This window comes from Carassius carassius, chromosome 17 (assembly GCF_963082965.1).
Source record: "Carassius carassius chromosome 17, fCarCar2.1, whole genome shotgun sequence".
Classification (NCBI taxonomy): Eukaryota; Metazoa; Chordata; class Actinopteri; order Cypriniformes; family Cyprinidae; genus Carassius; species Carassius carassius.
The window spans coordinates 13,692,517-13,715,339 of NC_081771.1; the positions used below are offsets into that span (position 1 = coordinate 13,692,517).

Genomic DNA, 22,823 nt, shown 5'->3' on the forward strand with positions numbered 1-22,823 from the left:
ATATATAAAATATAAAATAAATAAAGAAAAGAAATATATATATATATATATATATATATATATATATATATATATATATATATATATATATATATATATATGGCTTCAGAGAATATATTTTCAGAAGAGGAGAATAAAAGGTTTGAATGAGACAGAGAGTGTGCAGGTGAAGGAGGAAGAGAGAGAGAAAGCGTGAGAGAAATTTACAGCGGGTGGGGTCTGGGGGAGAAAAAGACCGGGGACCACTTCCTTTTTCATCCTCTTTTTCTTGTTATTGCTTTCTTTAAATAATCCACATACACTAGGTCAAATGTAAAGGCATTTATTGTTTCCTGGATGACTGCTCATTTCATACACATGGAATCCTCACATAACTGAGGGGAGAAGTGCCTTCTTTGTTTACATGAAGAGCGATTCTCTCTTTGGTCTACTGTCTATGCCTCCAGCTGAGGAGAAACAAATGTCCAAGGGCAATTTACGTCACATATAAGCTGGCACTTAGATGGTTCCTGGCATCCAAAGATCATTGGCACCAGAGAGGCCAAATGTAAACTGTCCAAGAGCCAAAATAGTTATGGTACAGTGAGCACTTCAAGCAACAAAGGCCATGCTGTTTTATTTCACTTTTAGTTAACACTAAAAGCTGGCGGTGGCATTGCAATGGAAAGTTTACAGAAGATATACTTCTGCTCTGTCTCAGTTAACAGATTTAATTATGACCATTACGGGATGAACAATGTTACTTCTGCTAACAAAAATATTTGCAAGTGTCTGTGTAGGAGTGTTGAATGAAAGTCAAAAACAGGTTAAAAACGTGTATGAATTAAAGGCAAAATAAACTTTCATTATTATCAACAAATGAGTAAAAGGCTAAAAAAATTAAATAATAAAAGAAAAGAAAAGAAATAAATAATGCTATAAAACAACAATTGAAGTAGATAGTAAAGTACTATAAATTCACTGAAATGACTAAAATCCTAGGCTATTATGCAAAATAGGGATACATTTCAAAGTCATGATTTTGACTAGATTTTGGCTATATGTATTCTCTCATGTTGAGCTGAGCTCCATACATAAGCAACGATTTTAGAATCAAATCTAATCTGCAATGAATAATGTAAAAATGCTCAAACTAATTATATATAATATACACATTTTTCCTATTGCATATAATGTTACAAAATTCTAAATTACAGATTTAGAAGGTTTAGGTTTGATTTTGATTCCCTATACGCTAATGCTTATGGTAATATAAGATTAAAAGAAAGAGTTTCCCTACAGACATCAACTAATCCCACAGTTCACTAAGTTTTTTTCCTTCCAGTTCCAATAAATCTGGGGATTAGTGTCTGGTACAGTGTATGGAATTATTGTTACAAGAGAAAAACAAATGAAACTTGCTATGGGTATTTCCTCTACTTTTCTATTTTGATCTGTTTCCAGCATAAAATGGCGTGGTGTTTCATTAAAGATGAAATATGTATTTTTAAACTTTGCAATGCTTCCTGCTAGCGTCTATCACATTGTAATATGCAGAAACAACTTTAAATATGACTATAAACTGTAAATAACACAACTATAATTTGTTTGCCATTTACCTGAGTGAAAATGCCATATGACATTCCCACACCCACACTGAAGACAGCAGACTGAAAAAAAATAAGTACATTTCACACTTTTCAAAAACATAGTCACTAACAAATCATAGACTGGTATGAATTTTCATATTCAATTCCACAAGAATTAATGTGTTCTACTTGTATAGCGGCATAGAAAGATAAAGGGGACAATGTAAAATGTAGTTTGACAGCAAAAGAAGCAGGAGGGGAAAAGGAAAGAAAGAAACGTACTGGGAATTAACTAGTTTTATGGATTTGATTGTTTGTATGAATTTTTGTGTTGCTGTCATGATGTAGGAGTGAATTGCGTAGTCTCTTTATGATGGAAATCATCTTTGCGATGTAGTCAGGGTGAGGGGTAAGATCTTACACAGCCCTCATGAATATTAATGCTGGTGCTCATGTTTATTAAATTTTGCTCATGTTTTCAAGGCAATGCACAAGGAGCATGGTGCTCTGAGACCAGTTATCGCAATAACCAAAATCTCAGGGGTCTCAATTCAGCAGTATTAAGGAGGGTTTCAAAAGTGATTAGTTTATTATTATCTCATAATGTGATTTCATATTCTGTTAAATCCATTGTGCATTGTAGGTAGTTCTGTTGATGAAGGATTTCTTTTAACATGGGAATCTGGTCAGGTTTAAAGGCATAGTTCACCAAAAATGAAAATTTGCTGAAATGTACTCACCATAAAGCCATTTAAGATGAATTTGTTTCTTTATCATTACATAATTTGCCCACCAATGGATCCTCTGCAGTGAATGGGTGCCATCAGAATGAATCTAAACTGCTGATAAAAACATCACAATAATCTAAAAGTAATCCACAGGAGCCTAGTCCATCAATAAACGTCTTAAAGAAACAAATCGTACTCTGTTAGAAACATAACCTTGGTTCCCTGAGGTATGGGAACAAGTACTGCGTCTGCTAAGACGGTATGGGAAAAAGTATTTGTTTTTATCATGACCTGAAGCCTTTTTCAATAACACAGTGTAACTGCACGTCCATTGGTAATGGCCAAACTAATGGCTAATGTAACTGTACAAACTAGTGGCTAAGCCCGATAGAATGGGTGGGGACATCTGGTTATATCAGCTGTCACTTTGCCATAGGATTCAGGATTCAGGCCATGTCCAGGTTATACGCTCTATGTAAACTTTCAGTGCCCTGACAGGGCAGAGAAAATTCAACTCCTGGTCTTCTTCTGAGGGATGAGGTACAGAGAGTGTAATGACCTGTGCCCTGAATGGAGTAGACAGCACCTAAGGTATATAACCATGCATCATTTTTTAGGACAAACTTAGAGTCACCAGGCCTGAATTCCAGGCAGATAGGGCTCACAGAGAGCACCTGTAAGTCTTCCTTTCATTTGACCGATGCTAATGCTAGCAGCAGAGTGGTTTTCATCGACAGGGACCGAAGGTCAACCAACTGCTGTGGCTTAAAGAGAGGACCCTTCAGGGCCCTCAGAAAAGTGGGTAGGTCCCATGTAGGGACAGTGAGGCGATGGGGCAGATTCAGCCTCCTAGCCCCGCTCAGAAAACAGACAACAAAGTTGTTTGTTCCCACTGATTGGCCTGCTATAGGGGCCTTGTGTTTTTGTTCCCTGATTTGTTTGATTACTTGAGGGATAAGGGTGATCTGGGGAAAAGCATAGAGAAAAAGGTTGGGCCAGTCATGGGCCAATGCTTCCTTGTCCTTGGAATAATAAATTGGGCAATGAGAATTGTCTTTTGAGGCGAAGAGGTCCACTTCCAACCTGCCAAAGATCTCCCAAATTTTTGGGATGTCTTCATCCACAGACTGTCTTCTGAGTGGACTTTGCTTCGTGACAACATGCTCCTTGCTCCTTGGTTCAGTTTGCCCAGAATGTGCACTGCTCTCAGTGAGCACAGGTTGAGTTGAGCCCATACCAGGAGGCGCTTTACCAACACAAAGAGGTGCCTCGAGGAAAGCCCTCCCTGGTGATTTATGTAGGACACCACTCCTGGAGACCATTCCTAGGTTGAAGCCTTGTTCCATCCACTGAGCATTGTTCCAAGGGGTCAGGACTGTTACACACGACCCTGCAACCACCACTCTCATTTGTGTTGAGTCAAACACTATTCCCAGGAATGATACTCGTTTGCTTGGGGACAGTGCACTGTTGGCAAAATTGACCTTGAGCCCCGGGCACTCTAAGTCGCTGAGGAGCAGTGCTCTGTGAGATAGTGTCTCCACCTCTGACTGGGCCAGAATGAGCCAGTCATCGAGGTAGTTGAGAATGTGGATTCCCTTCTGCCTCAGAGGAGAAAGAGCCGCATCCATCCACTTAGTGAAAGTGCGTGGAGCCAGGGATAGTCCAAAGGGAAGGACCATGTATTGATAAGCCACTCCCTCAGAGGCAATTCTCAAGAATCGTGGAGGGGCCGTGGAGGGTTGAATTGATTCAAGAGCCTGGTGTCTGCAAGGTGACATGGTACTTGTGAGGAAATTATCTCTCTTTTTGAAAATGTTTGTGTTTTAATCTGTCAGCTAAAATAGCGGATCACCGCTTGGGCACTTGAACGGGCCCAGAGTTTGCATCAAGCACAACGCTGACTGCACCCGGAACTGAGCGTGGTGATTGGCAGCATTGGGGGGAGGTCCGGCTGGCCATGGCCTGCCCCTTTTTCTGTCATGTAGATCGGGAAGACGTCTGAGGCACAGGGTCTAGTGCTATTTTTGGCTGGTGTACCTGGTGCTTCGCAAATAGGTAGCATTTAGCCGAGCAGGAATGTCTTCAAAGCTAAGGCTTAGCTGGCTGGGCAGAGGTGGCCGCTGCAGGTGCATGCTTCACAGGCAGCTGGAAGTGTCACATGGCTTGGGACAACTTTTGTGCCTCTGTGAAATGCTCAACAAAGACTTTGACTGCTGGCCTGAACAGACCGGTTGGGGAGACCAGAGCAAGGTAACCTTGTAGGTTACTATGCCCACCCCACCAGACTTTAAAATCTCTGCCTAGTGTAGAAGAGTACAGCTAAAGCAAGAGAAGGAGCCAGGAGCCTGACAAGTAATCGGGGACGTTGCGCCCAATAACCAAACTTCAGAAGGAGTGAATCTTGACCCCCAAGAGAGGGGAGATCAGAGGACTCGAGGCTTTAAGATAGCATCCTGATCCACTGCTTAGCATAAGCTTCTTCTGGCCGGAGGCCTTAGCCTCAGCACACCGACTGGTCACCGAGAGGGGTGCGGTAGGCCACAAAGCCTGCCACGTAGACCTTCAGGGTGGAGTGGGTCAACCCTGCAGAGAGAAGGGCCTACAGGATCTCCAGAACTGTACCAACTGGGCAGTTAGCTGGGTTGAGCTGGCAGTCTCCGCACCTGGAGGTGAAATGTTTCTACCTCAAGGTGTACAGTTTCTTCATGGAGGGAGCTCTTGATTGGAGGATGGTCACAGCAACCTCGGTTGAGAGACCGGAAGCTACAAGCTGTGCCTCTCAGGGGCTGCACCCATAATTTCCAACTCCGAGAGGGGTCGTGCCCTCCCCCTGTGAGAGGAGATCACTCCTGATGGGAATCTCCCCTGAAGAGCCATCTAGGAGGTAAATAAGGTCCGAGAACCATACTCGGTCCTGCCAGAATGGAGCTACTAACAGCAGAAGGACCCGTCCTGGCGCATCCTCTCCAGCAGAGCAATCAGAGGGTGTAGAGACAAAGCCTTGGTCACTGTACCCAAGCCCCAATGGAGTCAGAGAGAGAACAAGAGGGGACAGTGCCTGGCTAAACATTCTTCAATCTGCTTTACCACCTCGGGGTCTAGTATCCACTCCCTCAAGTTCCTGAAGAGGAACCCATATTTACCTGTGCCCTTCAGCAAGTAGGAAATATACAGCAATTGAATAAAGTTATCCAACACTAAATTCTAAATTAAATATAGATGAAAGCTACAAAAAGTCATTGAAAGTTAAAGTATAAGCTTCAAAAGTTACTGATTTCCTCTTTTACTTTTTTTCTTTGAACAACAGACATACAGCAATTGGGTTATTAGGTTATTTGGCTGCTATTACTTTAACAGCTGCAGCTGCTGAACGTGACGTAGATCTAACACACATGCTCATAGTTTCAATTGTGTTTTAATATGAAATGATATGGACTACAGCACGCACCACCATATTTGTGCATGCAGTTTAATAGCATGCACTTTGAGCACAGTATAACGGCTCTCAGGACAGGAAAATTCATTTTTACTAACACATCTCATCTGAAGCTTCCTCATCACCTGAAGTCAAGTGAGAATCTGAAAAGTCTTTAATTTGATGTGGTCGTAAAGATGTTCTGTGTCTAAATAAATGCAATTCTTGTCAATAAAAAAGAGACAGAAGCAGCATTTGTGAGTGGCCTGGCCAACCCTAGCTCTGCCCTTGTTTTAACGGCATTAAATATTTTTAACACGTTTAAACTGGAACAATTAATCACCTGTGTTAATGTGCCAATTTTGAAAGCACTAATTATAACCCTTCCTCTAGTGAAAAAGTCCATCACCTGTTGTCCCCTCATATCCAAATCCACCAACAAAAATTTCTTAGAACTGTTTTCGCTTGTAAACAGTGCTTGGTCTAAGCAAGCTCTTCTGATTCAGGCAAGATTAATTTTCACTGGAGGAAATGTTATTAAAGTTATCATAGATTATGGTAATTGGCCAGAAACAGTTGTTTAAAGATGGATGCTTTAATTGTAGATTTGCATTCATTGATGGACTTGAGTCCTTATTGATTGGTTTTCTCTCACATTTTGCTTTGACCTTCAATGTTTTCATCTCAAAGGTTTCAAACAATATTTCTAATATTAACATTTCACAATATGGTTTATTAAACCCCTTAACTACAACTGTAAACACAACTGCAACCTAGTTGACAGCAACAAACATGCTTGCTCATATCCATTAATAAAAACTGGATACATGTGAGTGTCAAGATGTACTCTAACAGACAGTAGTATATTGACAAAACTGATTTGAATTTATTGCAACTGTTCAACTGGATGTAAAACACCACCTTCTGTGTGAAGAAACGCATGTGCTGTGGAACATTTGTCAGTTTTGTTTTTCTATAAAGATATAAGATGAATGGCCTGGTAGTGCATGAAGCAGGTAGGAGCGATTGTTTAAAGCATACACTGAGTGGGAGAGATAAGAAGGAGCAAACATTTTGGATTGGCTCAGAATGTAATTCGACCCTGGGCTGAAGATATTTAATGTCTTGTGTGATGTGTGTGGGTGTGTGTAATATTGTCTCTATTTGAAAACTGTTTAAAATTAAGAGATTCAAGACCTGCTTGGATTGAGCAACAGTTTATATGATTTTTTTTTCTCCTAACACGAAGTAAAGAATGGTTTTAAGGAAGCACCACAGCAGCAACGGAAGATTACCAATTATATTTACCAATAAACAAAGCTTTGTTTATTTTCTCTCTTAGCCCTTCTAAAAGATCTAGAACTTAAACTGTTTATAATTATGAATGGCATCTCATAAATGCATATTATATGTAGAGTGAAATTATGTTTATTGTCTGTGTTTAAACCTGCTTTAAAATTACATACAGTAATTTGGAATGCTTTAATCGCATTTAATTTATTATTAGTTCCTTGAAAGTCTCACTGTGTTTGGCTGCTGTCGGGCTGCTGTCATTGTTTATTTAGTAACCTTTTACTCTGTCAGTTTGTTTATGTCATTACAGGCTACAAGAACTCTTTACAGATAAAGTGTTGCTTTCCAGAAGTTTAGACATCTATCTAATATGATCCAGGGACCCATAAGGGTTACTTTGTAAAAAAAAAAAAAACCCTTCTGAAAAAATACATTCATGAATTTAAGTTTATTGCTCTTTCAGTATATCACTTTAATTTCTGATCACTGTTTAAAAGGGCTGTCAGTCCTATATTTAAGTGCCAAACACTGTTAAGTTCATACACAGTTCGGTTATTTAAAGAAAAATAGTTCACAATTTTTTCTTTTTTTAATTTTGATCTAACTGTATTCACCCTCAGGCCATCCAAGATGTAGAGGAGTTTGTTTCTTCATTGGAACAGATTTGGAAAAATTTAGCATTACAAAGCTAGCTCATCAAAGGATCCTCTGCAGTGAATGGGTGCCATCATAATGAGAGTTCAAACAGCAAGGACTGAAATGCCTTAATAAATGGATTTGTTTTTCCCAAACACATAGCTTTCCTCTTCACAAGATGTTAACTGATGGACTGGAGTTGTGTGGATTACTTGAGAATTATTATGACATTTTTATCAGTAGTTTGGACTCTCATTCTGACAGCTCCAATTAAATGTAGAGCATTTATTGATGAGCAAAATAATTTCTGATAAGGAAACAGACTTGCTGCCTTGTGATGAGAACATTTTAAGCACATCTTTATTTTGTGTGGACTATTTCTTTAAAAAAGTGACAACCTCATTCAAAGCAAACTCATACTCATTAATTTTCTGGAAATCTTGAAAACTAAATCTTGATAGAAACTGCATACTCAATGAGTAGATTCTTCTTTTGAAAAAGTAATTACTTTGTGACTTTTACAAAGTATGCTCAACATATAGGCTACAGTTCTAAATCAAACATTTCACTCTTTTAAATACTGTTTCTTTCAGATCTACTGCATGCACCCAGACTGTGTCATTCAGTTAGAGAAAGAGAAGTGCATGGAAAGGATGACCATGGATGACCCTAGCAGTGAACCTGAATTGGGTAAGAACTTCACACACTCTTTGTGTTTGTATTTACTAGTCCAAAGGCAAAATTAAAAACTTTAGTCATAATAATAACAATAGTTATAACAATAATGCTACATTTATATAATTTTTCTAATAAAACAATCCTTAGCATGATAGAAAAACAATCATTGTGAGTCTGTGTGTGTTTTGGTGATGTGTTTATGTGGTGGCAGTACTTATTATGTGTCAGACTACAAGTACATTATGCATATTTGCTAATTCAATCCACACGGTTTTTTAGTTTTAATTTTAGAGCCCCACATACAGTAAATGCTGCATGTTACCATTTTGTTATGCAGTGCAAAGCTATTAGTGTTTAACTGTGAAGTGAAGCAATAGATTGACCAGGGACTAAATATTTTAGACATTTAAATATAGCATGCTTGCAGATGTTTATAAAAAGAAACATTTTAAATAAGTTTAAAAATTAGTTTCTATTTAGATTATGGATTTTAGAAGTAAATAAAGTGAAATAAATGCTTGATGATATTAAGCTTAAAGCTGTCAGACTAAGCTGGAGAACGTAAGACCTTGTGATGGTTCACAGGAAGTGGGGGGAGATCATGAGCTCAGAGCTTTTCCAGAACTGACTCTGACACCCCTCTAGTGCTGTCTGCATGTGGCATTGATCATAATGCTTTGGACAGTCACAATCACAGTCAGTAATGAAATGCTGACATTTTGATTTGACAAGAAGCTGTCCTTAGTGAATGGATTCATGAATATGATCTGCCCACAGTTTTAGGCTATAAACTGAAACTTAGGGAGGGGACCAGCAAACAAAAATAGATTCCAAGAACATTTTGACCAAAAATCAGTTAACTTGAACAAATGTTTAAGTTAGCTCTGAGAACGCTACCTGTTAGCTGGGGGAATACATGTACATTAAATGTTTATTGTACAAATGCCCATTAAAGGGATAGTTTACCCCAAAAGATAATTCTGTCATTAATTACTCACCTTCATGTCATTCCAAACCCATAAGACCTTTGTTCATCTTCAGAACACAAATTCTGATATTTTTAATGAAACCTGAGGGCTTCATGACTCTGCATAGACAGCAACGCAACTGACACATTCAAGGCCCAGAAAGGTAGTAAGGACATCATGAAAATAGTCCATGTGACATCAGTAGTTCAACAGTAATGTTATGAAACTACGACAATGCTTTTTGTGCACAAAGAAAACAAAAATAAGAACTGTATTCACCAATTTCTTCTCTTCCATGTCAGTCTTCACTGCACTGATGTCACATGGACTATTTTAATGATGCCCTTACTACCTTTCTGGGCCTTGAATGTTTCAGTTATGTTACTGTCTATGCAGGGTCATTAAGCCTTCAGGTTTCATCGAAAATATCAGATTTTGTGTTGAACAAAGGTCTTATGGGTTTGGAACAACATGAAGGTGAGGGTGAGCAATTAATGACAGAATTATCTTTTTGGGTAAACTATCCCTTTAAAGCAAATAAATGCAGCAAGCACATAACACACAGGATTACTTGAAACTTTCTGTGGTTTGTGTGGGCTAAAATAGCCTGTTTACATCACTTCATCTTTATGTCATTATTTTGCCAAATTTACTAATTAACTTTGCCTATTTTTAGCTGCTGAAAATAAGCACTGATTGGATCATTGACTCTTTGAATCATTTATGTATTTCATAAGTAGTCATAATTCATATGTTAAGTCTTGTAATGCTCTACAATATAGAAAGCAGTGATGTTCAGTATTCCAGGAAGATTCTGGAGAACAAAGACAAACAGCCTTGTCTTTTATCTAATCACGCATCTGTGTCCAATTTACACAAGTAATTAAAGCTGCTCTCAGGAGAGAAATCATAATCTGTCATTTTGTGTGAGCGTTGCACTGTATCCCTGGTAGAAATATGTCCTCCTTGCGTCCCCAAACAATTGAACTATGCATGTTTGTGTTCACATAGATATAATAATTCTTTATATGAATTTCTTAATCTATAAATACAGTAGATTTGCTCGTAGAATAATCTCCCAGCAGTATTTTACATCAAAACACTGCTTTGGGTCTGTGCTATAACAGAGCTTATGGCCAAATAAACAGACAAGGCTTTGGAATATGTAGTGGTATTATCATTTTCCATCAATTTCCTTTTATGCATCTGTTTTATATGGGCTTTATCCAGTTTCTGGAGCTTGCTCAAGCACAAGCTACTGGGTCTGGGTTTGACACTGCTGCAGAGAAAATGAGATTGATATAAATGCCTAACATGACAGACAATAAAGAGTGTTTGATAGTTGTCTGTCTTTAAAACCCTCTGGAGTCTAAGGGTATTTTTGGGGCCTGGAGAAGTTTTGTCATGCCCTGACATTTGTGCTTTTTTCAGTTTCTTATCAATATCTGAATGGGTAAAGTCTAATCTCACTGTAATCAGCACAAACTGGGCTATAATAATATGTAAAATGCATGTATGTACATGATTGTGTTTTTGAGAAAAAAAATATTATGCGTGGTTAGTGAAAAACTAAAAATGTTAAAACACTTGAAAAAGGCAAAAAATCACATAGAGAACATTGGTTCCCGGGATTTTTGAGAACTGTAGCTTGTAGCTTAGAATTTTTCTGTCTAAATTATGTAAAAATCTTCTTGTTTACTCACTTACAGAAAACAATATATTGATTTACATTTTCTAAGACACTTTTTGTTGGTAAAAGTCATATGTGAGTAGGCGTCAACTATCATGAATATCATTGTGATTTACACCTGAGAAGACAAAGGGCCGCATAATGAGCTGCATAATGAGCCATTCAGTCATCTGTGCCACTGAGAGGAAGGAGTTACAAGAAAGAATGTGAGAAAAAAATAAAAGTATATAATTTTATGTTTGTAGTTTATTTAGAATATATTTAATTATCCCACAACATACGTTAATATCCACTTGGGGGAGCAGTTAAACAGTTTATCAGGAACAATCAAAGCTGACTTTCAAACAAATTTGTTGGCATCAATACTCCAGTCACACAATCCTTCAGAAATCCTTTTAACAATCTTATTTTCTACAAAAAAACATTTATTGTTGTTATTATTATCGTTATTATTATTATTAATGTTGAAAAGAGCTGAGAATATTTTTTAGGATGTTTAGGGGGAATAAATTGAAAGAACAGCATTTTTTTTACATTTGTTAGCCTACAGTTATTTATTTGTTGCATTTATATTATTTACATCAAGCTTTTGAATGGTCGTATAGTATATTGTTATTGAAACTTCATAATGTTTCACTTGATTATATATTTAGTCAGGAATTATAGTTTGGAAAAAGTATTTGGAAAAAGTCTAACTAGTAAAATGTTTACACGTTATGTGAAAACTAGTACAAGTATATGAATAAATAAAAAGAGACTTACTCATGTTTATGATCTCTGCTGAATAAAGTGCTTCATTCTTTTTTTTCTGAGGAAATCCATTTATCAAATCCTCAACCACATGACATCTTTTTGGGGTGAATTATGTCTTATTCCTCTCATCGCGAAGCAAACAGTAAAATAAAATCTTGAAGAACAGTCTCGCTGCTTTTTCTTCTGGTATGGGCGTATTCAAGCCGCGCGCTTCAGTTTGAATCTGAATAGCGCGTTCAGCGCGGGGGCGTGGTCACATTAGATATAATGAAGGGAGACATGAAAAACAGACATCGCGTTGTTTTCATATGGATTACTTTATCACAGAAAATTCGGCGGAACTTGTTTAGTTTAAAAGTAGACATGTCAAGCGTTCTATAGATATCTCTCTCATGTATTTTCGTTGAGTATTCACGGAGTTACAGTTCATTTTAATGACGTGTTTGTAAATAAAGATCAGCGCAGACAAAGGCTGCAGACAGCACACCTTGTTTGTTATCTTTATTTTATAAGTGCACAAAGTTTTGTTGTTATTATGTCTGTATCCAAAAAAAAGTAGACCCTTTACAGATTCGATTGATGTATTGCTCTTATCTGTACGATTAAAACTGAAAGTGTAATTTAAGTTCTTTTCGGGGTTATCAGGAGAAAATGACTCAAAACGCGTATCCGCGTTAATCGACTTCATTAATAGCTACTCAGTGCCAGCTCTTGAGTGATACATGTCAGTTTACTTTACGTAGGAGTCTTTATTGAGATAGTACTGCCAGAGCTCCATCAAGTATTCATCTCAGATAAATGTTTTACTAAAAAAACAAAAAACACAAATACATTAAAAGTTGCTAAAGAGAAAATTTGCACCCCCAATTATTATTTTAATGGCTTTAGAGTGTAAGCGTGACATCATTATTAAGGTAATAGGCACGTTATTATAAATCTTGCTTAAAATGCAACATACAGTTTTGCACAATAGGTAACAATGGTTATTATTAATATAATTTATCCTACAAAAAAATAAAATAAATGTGAAGATGCTTAAGACTTTCGAATGGAAAATTCCATCTTAAACTTTTTTAGAATGTTAATTTTATGAAACTATAAAAAAAGGTTGGTTATAAACCAAAATGAAATAAACCAACCATACAATTAATTCTGATTGTTGAAAGTTTTGTTGTGTCTTTGTTGCAGATTGTTATAATTCAAGAGACAAGATGTTTGAGTGCTTGGCTTGAGATGCAGAGTATTTAAAACACTCACTTGGCCTTTTGTTATTATAAATGTTTGACATTTACGCAGACCACCAAGAAGCAAATGTCAACTTTGCGTTGTTTGAATTTATGCATGTAATTTAAAGAGTGAACTTGGGCGATTTATAAGGTTGCAGGAAAGAGTGTTGTGTGAGCTTACTAATGAAAATGTAAGAATGCAAATGGTATGAACAAAGAAAATCCCCAAAACTTACCATAAAGCGACTAGATAAAATATATAGTTGGTTCTTCAGTTTTAATGAAGTTTTTGCGAGAATGTCTGGGTAATATTTCGAAAGCTCTGTGAAAACATTCTTACATTTTGAAGGGCTGAGAGCAGAGGGAAAACACAGCTGGCAGATGCTGTTCTGCTCATGCAAATCAAGATCAGCAGGCTTTTTTTTCAGCACACACACACTTGCTCTCTTTACTGTTTCTCTTTGAATCCTTAATCCTTGATGGAGATGATAAGATGCTTAAGCATCACATGGTTAGTTCACCGTGAAAGTCTTTTTTCCCTCTGAATATATCTCTAGAGGGATTTATTGAAGAGCAATGCCCAAATAAAAATAGATAAAGGGATAAATAAATAAACTAAGATGTTCTGCATGCTCATATACACATACACAGACACAATTAAAAAAATATATCATAAAGCCGACAGGATGTGATAATGTGAAGAGAAAACAGAGAAAGAGATAGAGAATAACAAAAAATAACAAAGATCGACATGGTTAAAGTTCCTAATTATTTTAACATCCAATTTGAGGGGAAAAAAACATTGAAGTGATATTTTTTGAGTTGCATCTTATTTTTATTTTCTAAACTGCTGTGGCATTGTTGTGATAGAATTCTTACAATCTATCGCCTTACTGAAGCAGATGGAAGCCTATTTTTGTCTCTTGTTATTTGCGCTGATTTTCACTGAATCATAAGAATGGCTGTCAAGTAGCACACCTAAATATATCTTAAACTAGGCTCTTTTATTCTCAGGTGCCATAAATACCCCAATAAAAACTGGTTCAGAGGCAGAGTTACCAGAAAACTTTCATCTTGAGATCTTATAAACCCAGAAGTTTAATTACAATAGTTGCCCCATACACAACTGTAATATATATGTACATACTGTATATTAAATTTCCATATATATTTAATATATTGTCAAATAAATTAAAAACATATATGCAATCTATTAGAAATTGGAGCAATTTCATACATTAACATATGGCATATATGATTGCTACATGTAATACATAAAATGTACAAACTTAAATTTATGATATTCCATGTTTTCCCGTAATCCTCTAGTCTGTCGATGGATGTGGGACAACCTCACCTGCTGGGAGCCAGCAAAAATTGGTCAAGTGGTCTGGATGCCTTGTCCTGAGCTATTTGAATTCATGAGTGAGCAGAATGATGGTGAGTACATGAACAAGAACTCAAGGCTAATTGAGAAGATATATTAAGTAATCAGACTAAGGTTTTTGCCTGGGAATCAGTCCTTATCTATAGACCAGAATAATGTAAAGAATTAGATTGTAACAGTGGTATTTTAGTATTATTTATAGAACTTTTAGAATTAAGTAGTTTAGTTTTCAGTTTTAATTTTATATTTAAAGTTTTAGTATTTGTCATTTGTATTAATGTTTTGCATTTCTGTTTAGCTCTGTTTCTTTTATTTCAGTTTTAGTTTTTGTAATTTTAGTACTTCAACTTGAAATGGTTCTATTTCAGTTTCTATTTTTTGTTCAGTTCTTTTTTTAAGTCTATATATTTCACAAAATAATTAGATTTATTATTATTTGGCTCCTCATTCTTTCTTTTTTTTTTACTTCATGAAACACCTTTTTGCACCTTTTGTAGAGTTTGGAAAGGTCAGTCGTAATTGCACCGAGGAGGGCTGGTCAGAGATGTTCTCTCACTACGTAGATGTTTGCCCTTTTAATGAAAATGGAACAAGTCCAGTAAGTGTCCTTCACTTTTCCTGCTTTCTGTTCTTTCTGTATCTCCTTCGAAGTTTCCTAATCCCTTTCAGCCTCCAAAATCTCTAAAGAAATGTATTTATTGTATAGAATAAGATTGACATAAGATTGACATCAGTTAGCATTTCTTCCCTCTGTTTGCAGGACATGTACTATGTGTCAGTAAAGGCTCTTTATACTGTTGGCTACAGCACCTCACTGGTGTCTCTAACCACTGCCATGGTCATTCTCTGCAGGTTCAGGTGAGAGGTCATCCCAGGTCAAGAAAGAGGTCATGAGCATTGATTCTATTCTTAAGTTTCAGAGGAAACTAAATTATATACATGGACACATTTGACTTAGTGAAGTGTTTAGAAAAACACCTGCACATATGTATTAAAGAGCTTTCAGTAATATTTTTATACACAATTGTAAATTATATTTGGAGCATAATTATTGAAGTTAAACCCCTGAAAATAGCTAAATTGAATTAGTATGTCAATTTTTGGACATTTCAAATTGTATATTGTAATATAATACTGACCAAGATTTGTTTTTCAAGGATATATCAAATTGTTTAATTGTGATAGTAAGTAAGCTTTATTTCTATAGCACTTTTCACAGACAAAAAAGTTACAAAGTGGTTCACAAAAAAAGTTTAATTAAAAACATACACTTAACAGATATACTCATGCACATAACATACAAATATACACAAATACACAAAAACATACAAAAACATATTGCTAATTAAATGCTTGTGCAACAAGGACAGTTTTTTTCCAACCTATCAGGGCTAAAAGATAAATATAATTGAATATCGTCAGCATAACAATGGTATGATATTTCTCCGAAACAACCAATAATCTTCCCAAGATGAAGCATATGCAGGCTGAACAGCAGAGGGCCAAGCACAGAACCTTGGGGCACACCTCAGGACAAAGGAGTAGAATCTGACATATATGTTCCTACGGACACAGAGAAACTCCTGTCTGAAAGATAGGAGGAAAACCAATCCAGAGCTGATCCAGTAATGCCCACAGTTGTTTTCAGTCTATCAATCATAGTGCAGTGATCCACGGTATCAAACGCTGCAATAAGATCTAGAACCAGCACAGAGCATTTACCCCCATTAGCAGCCATCAAAATAACATTTAAGGAGGGCAATCTCAGTTGAATGATTTTTACGAAAACCAGACTGAAACTTATCAAAGATATTATGAGAATCCAAAACATTATTTAGCTGATTCTCAACAACCTTTTCAAAAAAATTTTAGAAAGAAAGGGCAACTTAGAAATAGGCATGTAGTTTTTAAATGAAGCTGCATCAAGATTGTTCTTTTTCAAGATAGGCTGAACAACAGCATGCTTAAAGCAGCTAGGAACCTGGCCCAGCTGAATAGATAAGTTTAAAATTGAAACCAAACATGGGCCAAGATGATTTATGGATTTTAAAAGTAAAGTAGTAGGTAAAATATCAACAGGGCTTTGAGATGGTCTCATCGTGCCCACTAATTCAATGATGTCATTCAGGGTAATAGGGCAGAAAAAGTCCAATATTGAAGGTCTGTGATCTTTAACTATATGATGGTTCATGTGACACTGAAGAACGGAGTATTGGCTGCGAAGAAAATAAAACATAAAAAAAAATCAACTTTGCTATCACAAGAATAAATTACAAGTATACAGGAATAAAATACAAAATATATTAAAATAGAACATAATTATAATGTTTTGTTTTCTAACATATTTTTTCTTTAAAAAACTTTTGAATAGCACTTTACATATAGGATGCACATATATAATGTATACTGTTATATAATGTATAATGCATGTTTCTTTATTGTGGTTTGCTTTACCCTCAGGAAGCTGCATTGCACCAGGAATTTCATTCATATGAACTTGTTTGTGTCCTTCATCCTGAGGGCCATTTCAGTCTTCATTAAAGATGGCATTTTATATGCAGAGGAGGACAGCAACCATTGCTTTATACACACTGTGAGTCTCAGTCTCTCTCTCTTCACATTGCACACAAATACCCAGGCAGTCATGGTGATGGGCCCATTAACATCCCGGGTTGCCCATGTCATTTCTTTGAGGAAGGAATTAGTATCAGAATGACACGTTTGTGTTGCTGTTATGTGCTTTAATTTGCTTCAGATAATGAGGTCTCTGTAGTCACCTCACAGTTGCTTTTTGCTTGGCCAGCTAGCTGAATGTGCTTTGAATGTTTCCCTGTGCAACAATGCGATTTTTCTGTTTTTAAAGGGATAGCTGACTCAAAAATAAACATTGTGTTATCATTTACTCCCCCTCATGTCATTACAAACCTGGATGACTTTAAACTAATTTTCCAGCGAGATTATGTAAATGTAAATTAGGCTTTAGTTAATCAGAATCAAATAAATGTTTTGTTTATGTGGTATTCACTCTGTGTTGTTCTTTTTGTAGGTGGAGTGTAAAGCAGTGATGGTATTTTTTCATTATTGTGTTTTGTCAAACTACTTCTGGCTGTTTATCGAGGGCTTGTATCTTTTTACGCTGCTTGTTGAGACATTCTTTCCTGAGAAAAGATACTTCTACTGGTACACCATTATTGGATGGGGTAAGACCAGGGTTAATATAGCTTATATAGTTATCATATCTAAAACCATAAAAACGTTACCTTAAAATAAACATTAACTGAAAAAATGTAAAATGTACACAAGATGTGAGATATTATTATTAAACTCTTGCCAATTTTCACTCCAATTATTGCACTTATTTTTTCGTTCTATTTTGCCCCAAAAACACAAATATGCAAATTAGATACAATTTAGAGATACATTGGGATAACTTGTTTATGGCCATTTTACACACATTTTGCACTAGGAAAAATTGTATTTAAAAATATCTTTCATAACATAGTTGAGAATCATCTTTACATAAAGTTTTATATTAAAAAAAAAGAAAACTGATTTGTGATTAAAAAAAAATACATAATATGTATTTCATATATTTTGTATATATAAAGCAAAATATGTGTTTGCAACAATTCATAAAATAAGTGTTTGATATATCATGTGGAAATCTGAAATTATTCATATTTATTTTGATTGTCCATGTTTTTCCAGGTACTCCAACAATCTGTGTGGCTGTCTGGGCAGTCTTAAGAGCTCATTTTGATAACATTGGGTAAGATAAAGGATTTTTTTATACATATATAATATCTATAACTAATATGTTATGTAATGAAAAAAAAAAGCTGAAAATAAAATGAAAAACCAATCAAATTGGATAAATGTCTGACATTGCCTGCAGTTGCTGGGATATCAATGACAACGCTGCCATCTGGTGGGTGATCAAGGGTCCTGTTCTTGCCTCTATCATGGTAAGGATTCCATCGCAATAAACTTCTGGCTGTAAACAACTGTATTATTGTGTTGATTTATTCACCAGGGCAGAATTAATTATACACAATATGTCTTGTCTTTTTTGCTCTCAGATCAACTTTATACTCTTTATTGGCATCATTATAATCCTGGTGCAGAAGCTGCAGTCTCCAGATATTGGAGGGAATGAGTCCAGCATTTATCTGTTAGTCATATACATATACCACAATGTTTTTATATTTTCCAGTTTCTAAGATGAGCATCATTACAATCAGATGTGGAGTCTATTTACGGCTTGATCGGTGTGTTGTGTGATTGACAGGCGTCTGGCTCGCTCCACTCTTCTCCTCATTCCTCTATTTGGAATTCACTATACCGTGTTTGCTTTCACACCAGAAGATGTCAGCAAAAGAGAAAGACTCGTGTTTGAACTTGGTCTTGGTTCTTTTCAGGTAGAAGCTGCCTTTTGTCTCTCATATTCGTAGAAAGAGACAACATGATTTCGTTTTATTTACTTAGATTTCATGTGTATTTTGTGCACTGTAATTTATAGTCTATTGTTATCATTTCATATGTACTGTATTATTTTGATGTCATTGTCCATCTGAACTGAAAAAGTATTACTTCTTCCACCTTCATTTATCCAGTACATTATATTTACACATCATTTATATCTTAAACAAGATTATAATAATTGCTACTGCTTTATTCAAACATTTACATTTTTCTTCTCAGGGTTTTGTAGTAGCTGTCCTTTACTGCTTTCTTAATGGAGAGGTAAGTCCTTTAAGTGCTATTGAAAAGAGAAATAAAGTGTGCAATTTGGTTTAGCATGGGGAAAAACAAAACCTAGTTACCACAGCTCGAATGGACTCCTATTCAAGTCCAATCAAGATACATGTTTTTTTTTTGTTTGTTTTTTGAAAAATACTTAAAAAAATATATATATTGCCATTGAGAAATGTTTCATTTTCATTTTCAGTAACTGTTTTGGATAAAAGCATGTTCATTTTAATATAAAGTTGTATATTTATTTATTCTTTGGCATTTTATAAAATATACTTTCATTATTATAAATTCTACCTAGAAAACATCCAAATTGCATTCTATTTGCATAAAGCAGTGTCTCTGGAGGCCCTTTCTCATTGCAGTGCTCATTACATGGCCGTACATGTAAATTATTAAGCAGCTGGATTTAAAATTCAAGCTTGTCCATGAGCAGCATGGAAAGAGATCTGCAGATCTACTCCTATAGGATCCAATCAGCTTAATAACCCACTGAAGTTCTCCCCAAAGGTGCAGTCCGAAATCAAACGAAAATGGCGCAGCTGGACGGTGAACCGGTACTTTGCTGTCGATATGAAGCACAGGCACCCGTCTCTGGCCAGCAGTGGTGTGAATGGGGGCACACAGCTCTCCATCCTCAGCAAGAGCAGCTCACAGATCCGCATGTCCAGCCTGCAGGCTGAAACACCGGCCACATGAGCGCTCAGACGACCAAACTCCTTAGAACTAGAGCTACAAAATAACCTACGTCAACATCCAAGTCCTGTTTCATCTTTTGAGTCTGCATAGTGCCGGTTGAAGCTGTAATATCTGTCAACCCTCCATAGGTGACAGGCTTTTGCTACAGAACTCTGAGGAGCTCACAACCAATGGTCTATTGTGTGCCAAGCAAACATGGATACCTTTGATACGGACTTACGGAGGAATCAGATTTGATCTGAACTGAATGAAATTACAGACCGAGGGGAAATAATGATTCCATAGAAATCCAGTATTTAGGATGTTTTCATCCAGAAAGCTATAGTTCGTGAACAAAATGGATATTTTTGTACATATCAACATAACAAGTCTCTCGTGTTTCATTTCTCTGTCTGTGAAGATTTGTGACAGTTCGAGATTCTCAGTATTTGATCATCAAAGCATCATCGAAGAGGACGAAGACAGTAGCAGACCTCACCGCAATGGGATGTGGGACATGAAAAGTCATTTTGGAAGGAGAAGGAACCACATATTTCACACAGGAGCTTAATGAATAACTCATCCCCAGTTCCTTATACCAATTTAATATGTAAATATTTCCATATGTTGTAACTGTAGAATGAAGGACTGAAGGAAAAAGCAAGTTTAAGGACTACGAAGTCTAAGGATCCACATTCTGGATGATTCTTGGGCACAGTGTTGGATTCTTTTATAGTCAAAACCTCATTAAAACAGTGAGTAACTCAACTTGTCAATTTGTTTTCATGAGTAGATTCCTCTTGTATTTGTACATGTGCTCCAATTTTTTTAAATAGCCTCTATTACAGAAAATGCCATTTAGAATACAACAAGTTCATGCCACAATGTTGGCATATTAATATATAACTGGGTAATATGGGTGTAATAGATTTGTAATATGCATGTTGATTCCCCCCCCCCCCACACATTTCTATGACTACTAGCTGTCATACAGTGAATTTACAGCAAAGAATCATGAAACATTACACTCTTATCAATAAATAAATTATTTATAAGCTATTTTATTTTTTTCTGTTTAAAGGCTGAGCATGTTCTTATAGCTGTTCTGACACATATTTGATCTTTTGCTCATTTTGTAATTTAATGTCAAAAGCATTAACAAATAGAGCACTTTTAAGATTCCAAAGAAGATTTTTTTGAATATTTGACCTCTTAATACGTCATTTGCCGTACAAGTTTGCAAGTCTTTGCGACTGATGTCACTGCATAAGAAGATGTTTTTTGCTTCTTCAAAGTGCCTTTTTTTTGCACAAAAGAGACATCAGTTTGGTTTTACCAAGACAAACTGCAACACATAACTGCATCCCTCTTTGAAAGAATATTCATTATGCTTCAGCAAACCTTAAGAGGCCTTCAGAGAATTCAAGCTAGTTCATCCCTTTTCTTTGGCGTATCTTTTTACAGGCCTTCAATTTTCTTTCAGTAATGCTGAAGTAAGAAAGAAAAGGTTTGTGCATATGTAATTTGATATATATGTAATCATTCCAAAAACTTAAAAAAAGTTTATTTTGGAGGATACATGTTTTACATGTTTAATTATATATATATATATATATATATATTTATATATATATATATATATATATATATATATATATATATATATATATATATATATATATATATATAAGTTGGAATTACAGGCTTGTCCTGTATATAATTATGCTGTGAAATATTATTTAATAAATGCCTTGTTTTTTAAATGATTACTGCAAAAAGAAGATGCACACAAGGTCAAAAATTTCAATGTTTTAATATGATAAATACGTATTTATATGTAAAACTACACTGTATTATAGTTTTCTTTTTTGAGTAATTACTGATCATCTTAGTTTGACTTTAAGTGGAATGTTTAGTGTGTATAATTGTTTAAAAAAATAAAAATAAAACATTTAAAAAAGGCAGGGTGATTCCTAGCCTGACGTCATTTTGATCTACAGTAGGTGGGATCAGTTATTATGATCCATGTAGGGCACTTATCATCTGTACAAGATGTAAAATGACTTTGTTTTCAATAAATGTAATTTTAGCATATGACAAAGAATTATGATTAGCAAATAATAAACAGCTGACTAATAATTGTTGAATATTCTGTATTCAATTAAAACATCGTCTTCTCAAGAGATGTTACTTCTGTAAAATCGGTCTCAAATTCAGTGACACAATCAGTGTGCTCGTGTTACTCTCTGAGTAAACAAGCTTTGGCAAATAGCAATACATTGTGGACAGATTGTGTGCAGAGAAACAAGTAGGATTACTTTTTAGTGTAAATGTTAAAATGACACAAAAGCTAGTGTGCAACTGTGCATCCTATGCTGGGGTTTTATTTAAAAACCGAGAATTTTAAGTAAACTGAATTGTGATTAAAGAGCTCTTGGTGATAACGTTGTTTAAATGTGCAGTTCTCAGCATCGCTGGCTATTCCTCTTAAACGATGCATGCATTTCCTGTGATCTGTTGGGCGCTAAAGTACACAAAGAAAGTAGGTGATTTATTGTATTGATGTACAGCAATATTGTTGTTGTTTTACGAGAAAATACCACAGTGACAAAAATAAGTGAGTATTACCCATAGGGCCAACAAGCATGTGCACTTTCTTAAAAACACATCTTGACTTTTTTTTTTTTTAATTATTATTATATCCCGGGAATTATTACAGTGTTTTTTTGTAGGCTACAATAGGTTGAGGACATTTTAAATGACATATTTTGATCTAACAAACACCTCTCTTATACTTCTCATTCATAGTAGTGGGATTGCAGTGCTGCTACAGATTCTACACACAAACTTACCCAGAACTAGAAAACTTGCACATTTTATACCTCATTCAACAGAAATGACTGAACTTTCAGCACATGGGCCTGCAAGCACCACTACACATTTATACATAAAAATGGGCTGATGGGAAACGAAGTAAACTGTCAGCGTTACACGGGTACGGAGATGAAAATGTGTGGGGTTTTATATTTCACAAAACAGAAATGTACT

General features: G+C 35.8%; 1 protein-coding gene across 1 annotated transcript in view; it reads left to right on the top strand.

Moving 5' to 3' along the window:
- adcyap1r1b (adenylate cyclase activating polypeptide 1b (pituitary) receptor type I) overlaps positions 1-21,365 on the top strand; it is a 41,914-nt gene extending 20,549 nt beyond the window's left edge. The window contains exons 3-14 of the mRNA XM_059570967.1: positions 8,237-8,333; positions 14,288-14,398; positions 14,843-14,943; positions 15,106-15,203; positions 16,806-16,938; positions 17,392-17,545; positions 18,054-18,114; positions 18,241-18,310; positions 18,425-18,516; positions 18,634-18,763; positions 19,047-19,088; positions 19,608-21,365. Coding sequence (XP_059426950.1) covers positions 8,237-8,333; positions 14,288-14,398; positions 14,843-14,943; positions 15,106-15,203; positions 16,806-16,938; positions 17,392-17,545; positions 18,054-18,114; positions 18,241-18,310; positions 18,425-18,516; positions 18,634-18,763; positions 19,047-19,088; positions 19,608-19,796 — 1,278 coding nt within the window. The 3' untranslated portion in view covers positions 19,797-21,365. The remainder of the gene's footprint in view (positions 1-8,236; positions 8,334-14,287; positions 14,399-14,842; positions 14,944-15,105; positions 15,204-16,805; positions 16,939-17,391; positions 17,546-18,053; positions 18,115-18,240; positions 18,311-18,424; positions 18,517-18,633; positions 18,764-19,046; positions 19,089-19,607) is intronic.
- The last annotated feature ends 1,458 nt before the right edge of the window (positions 21,366-22,823 follow it).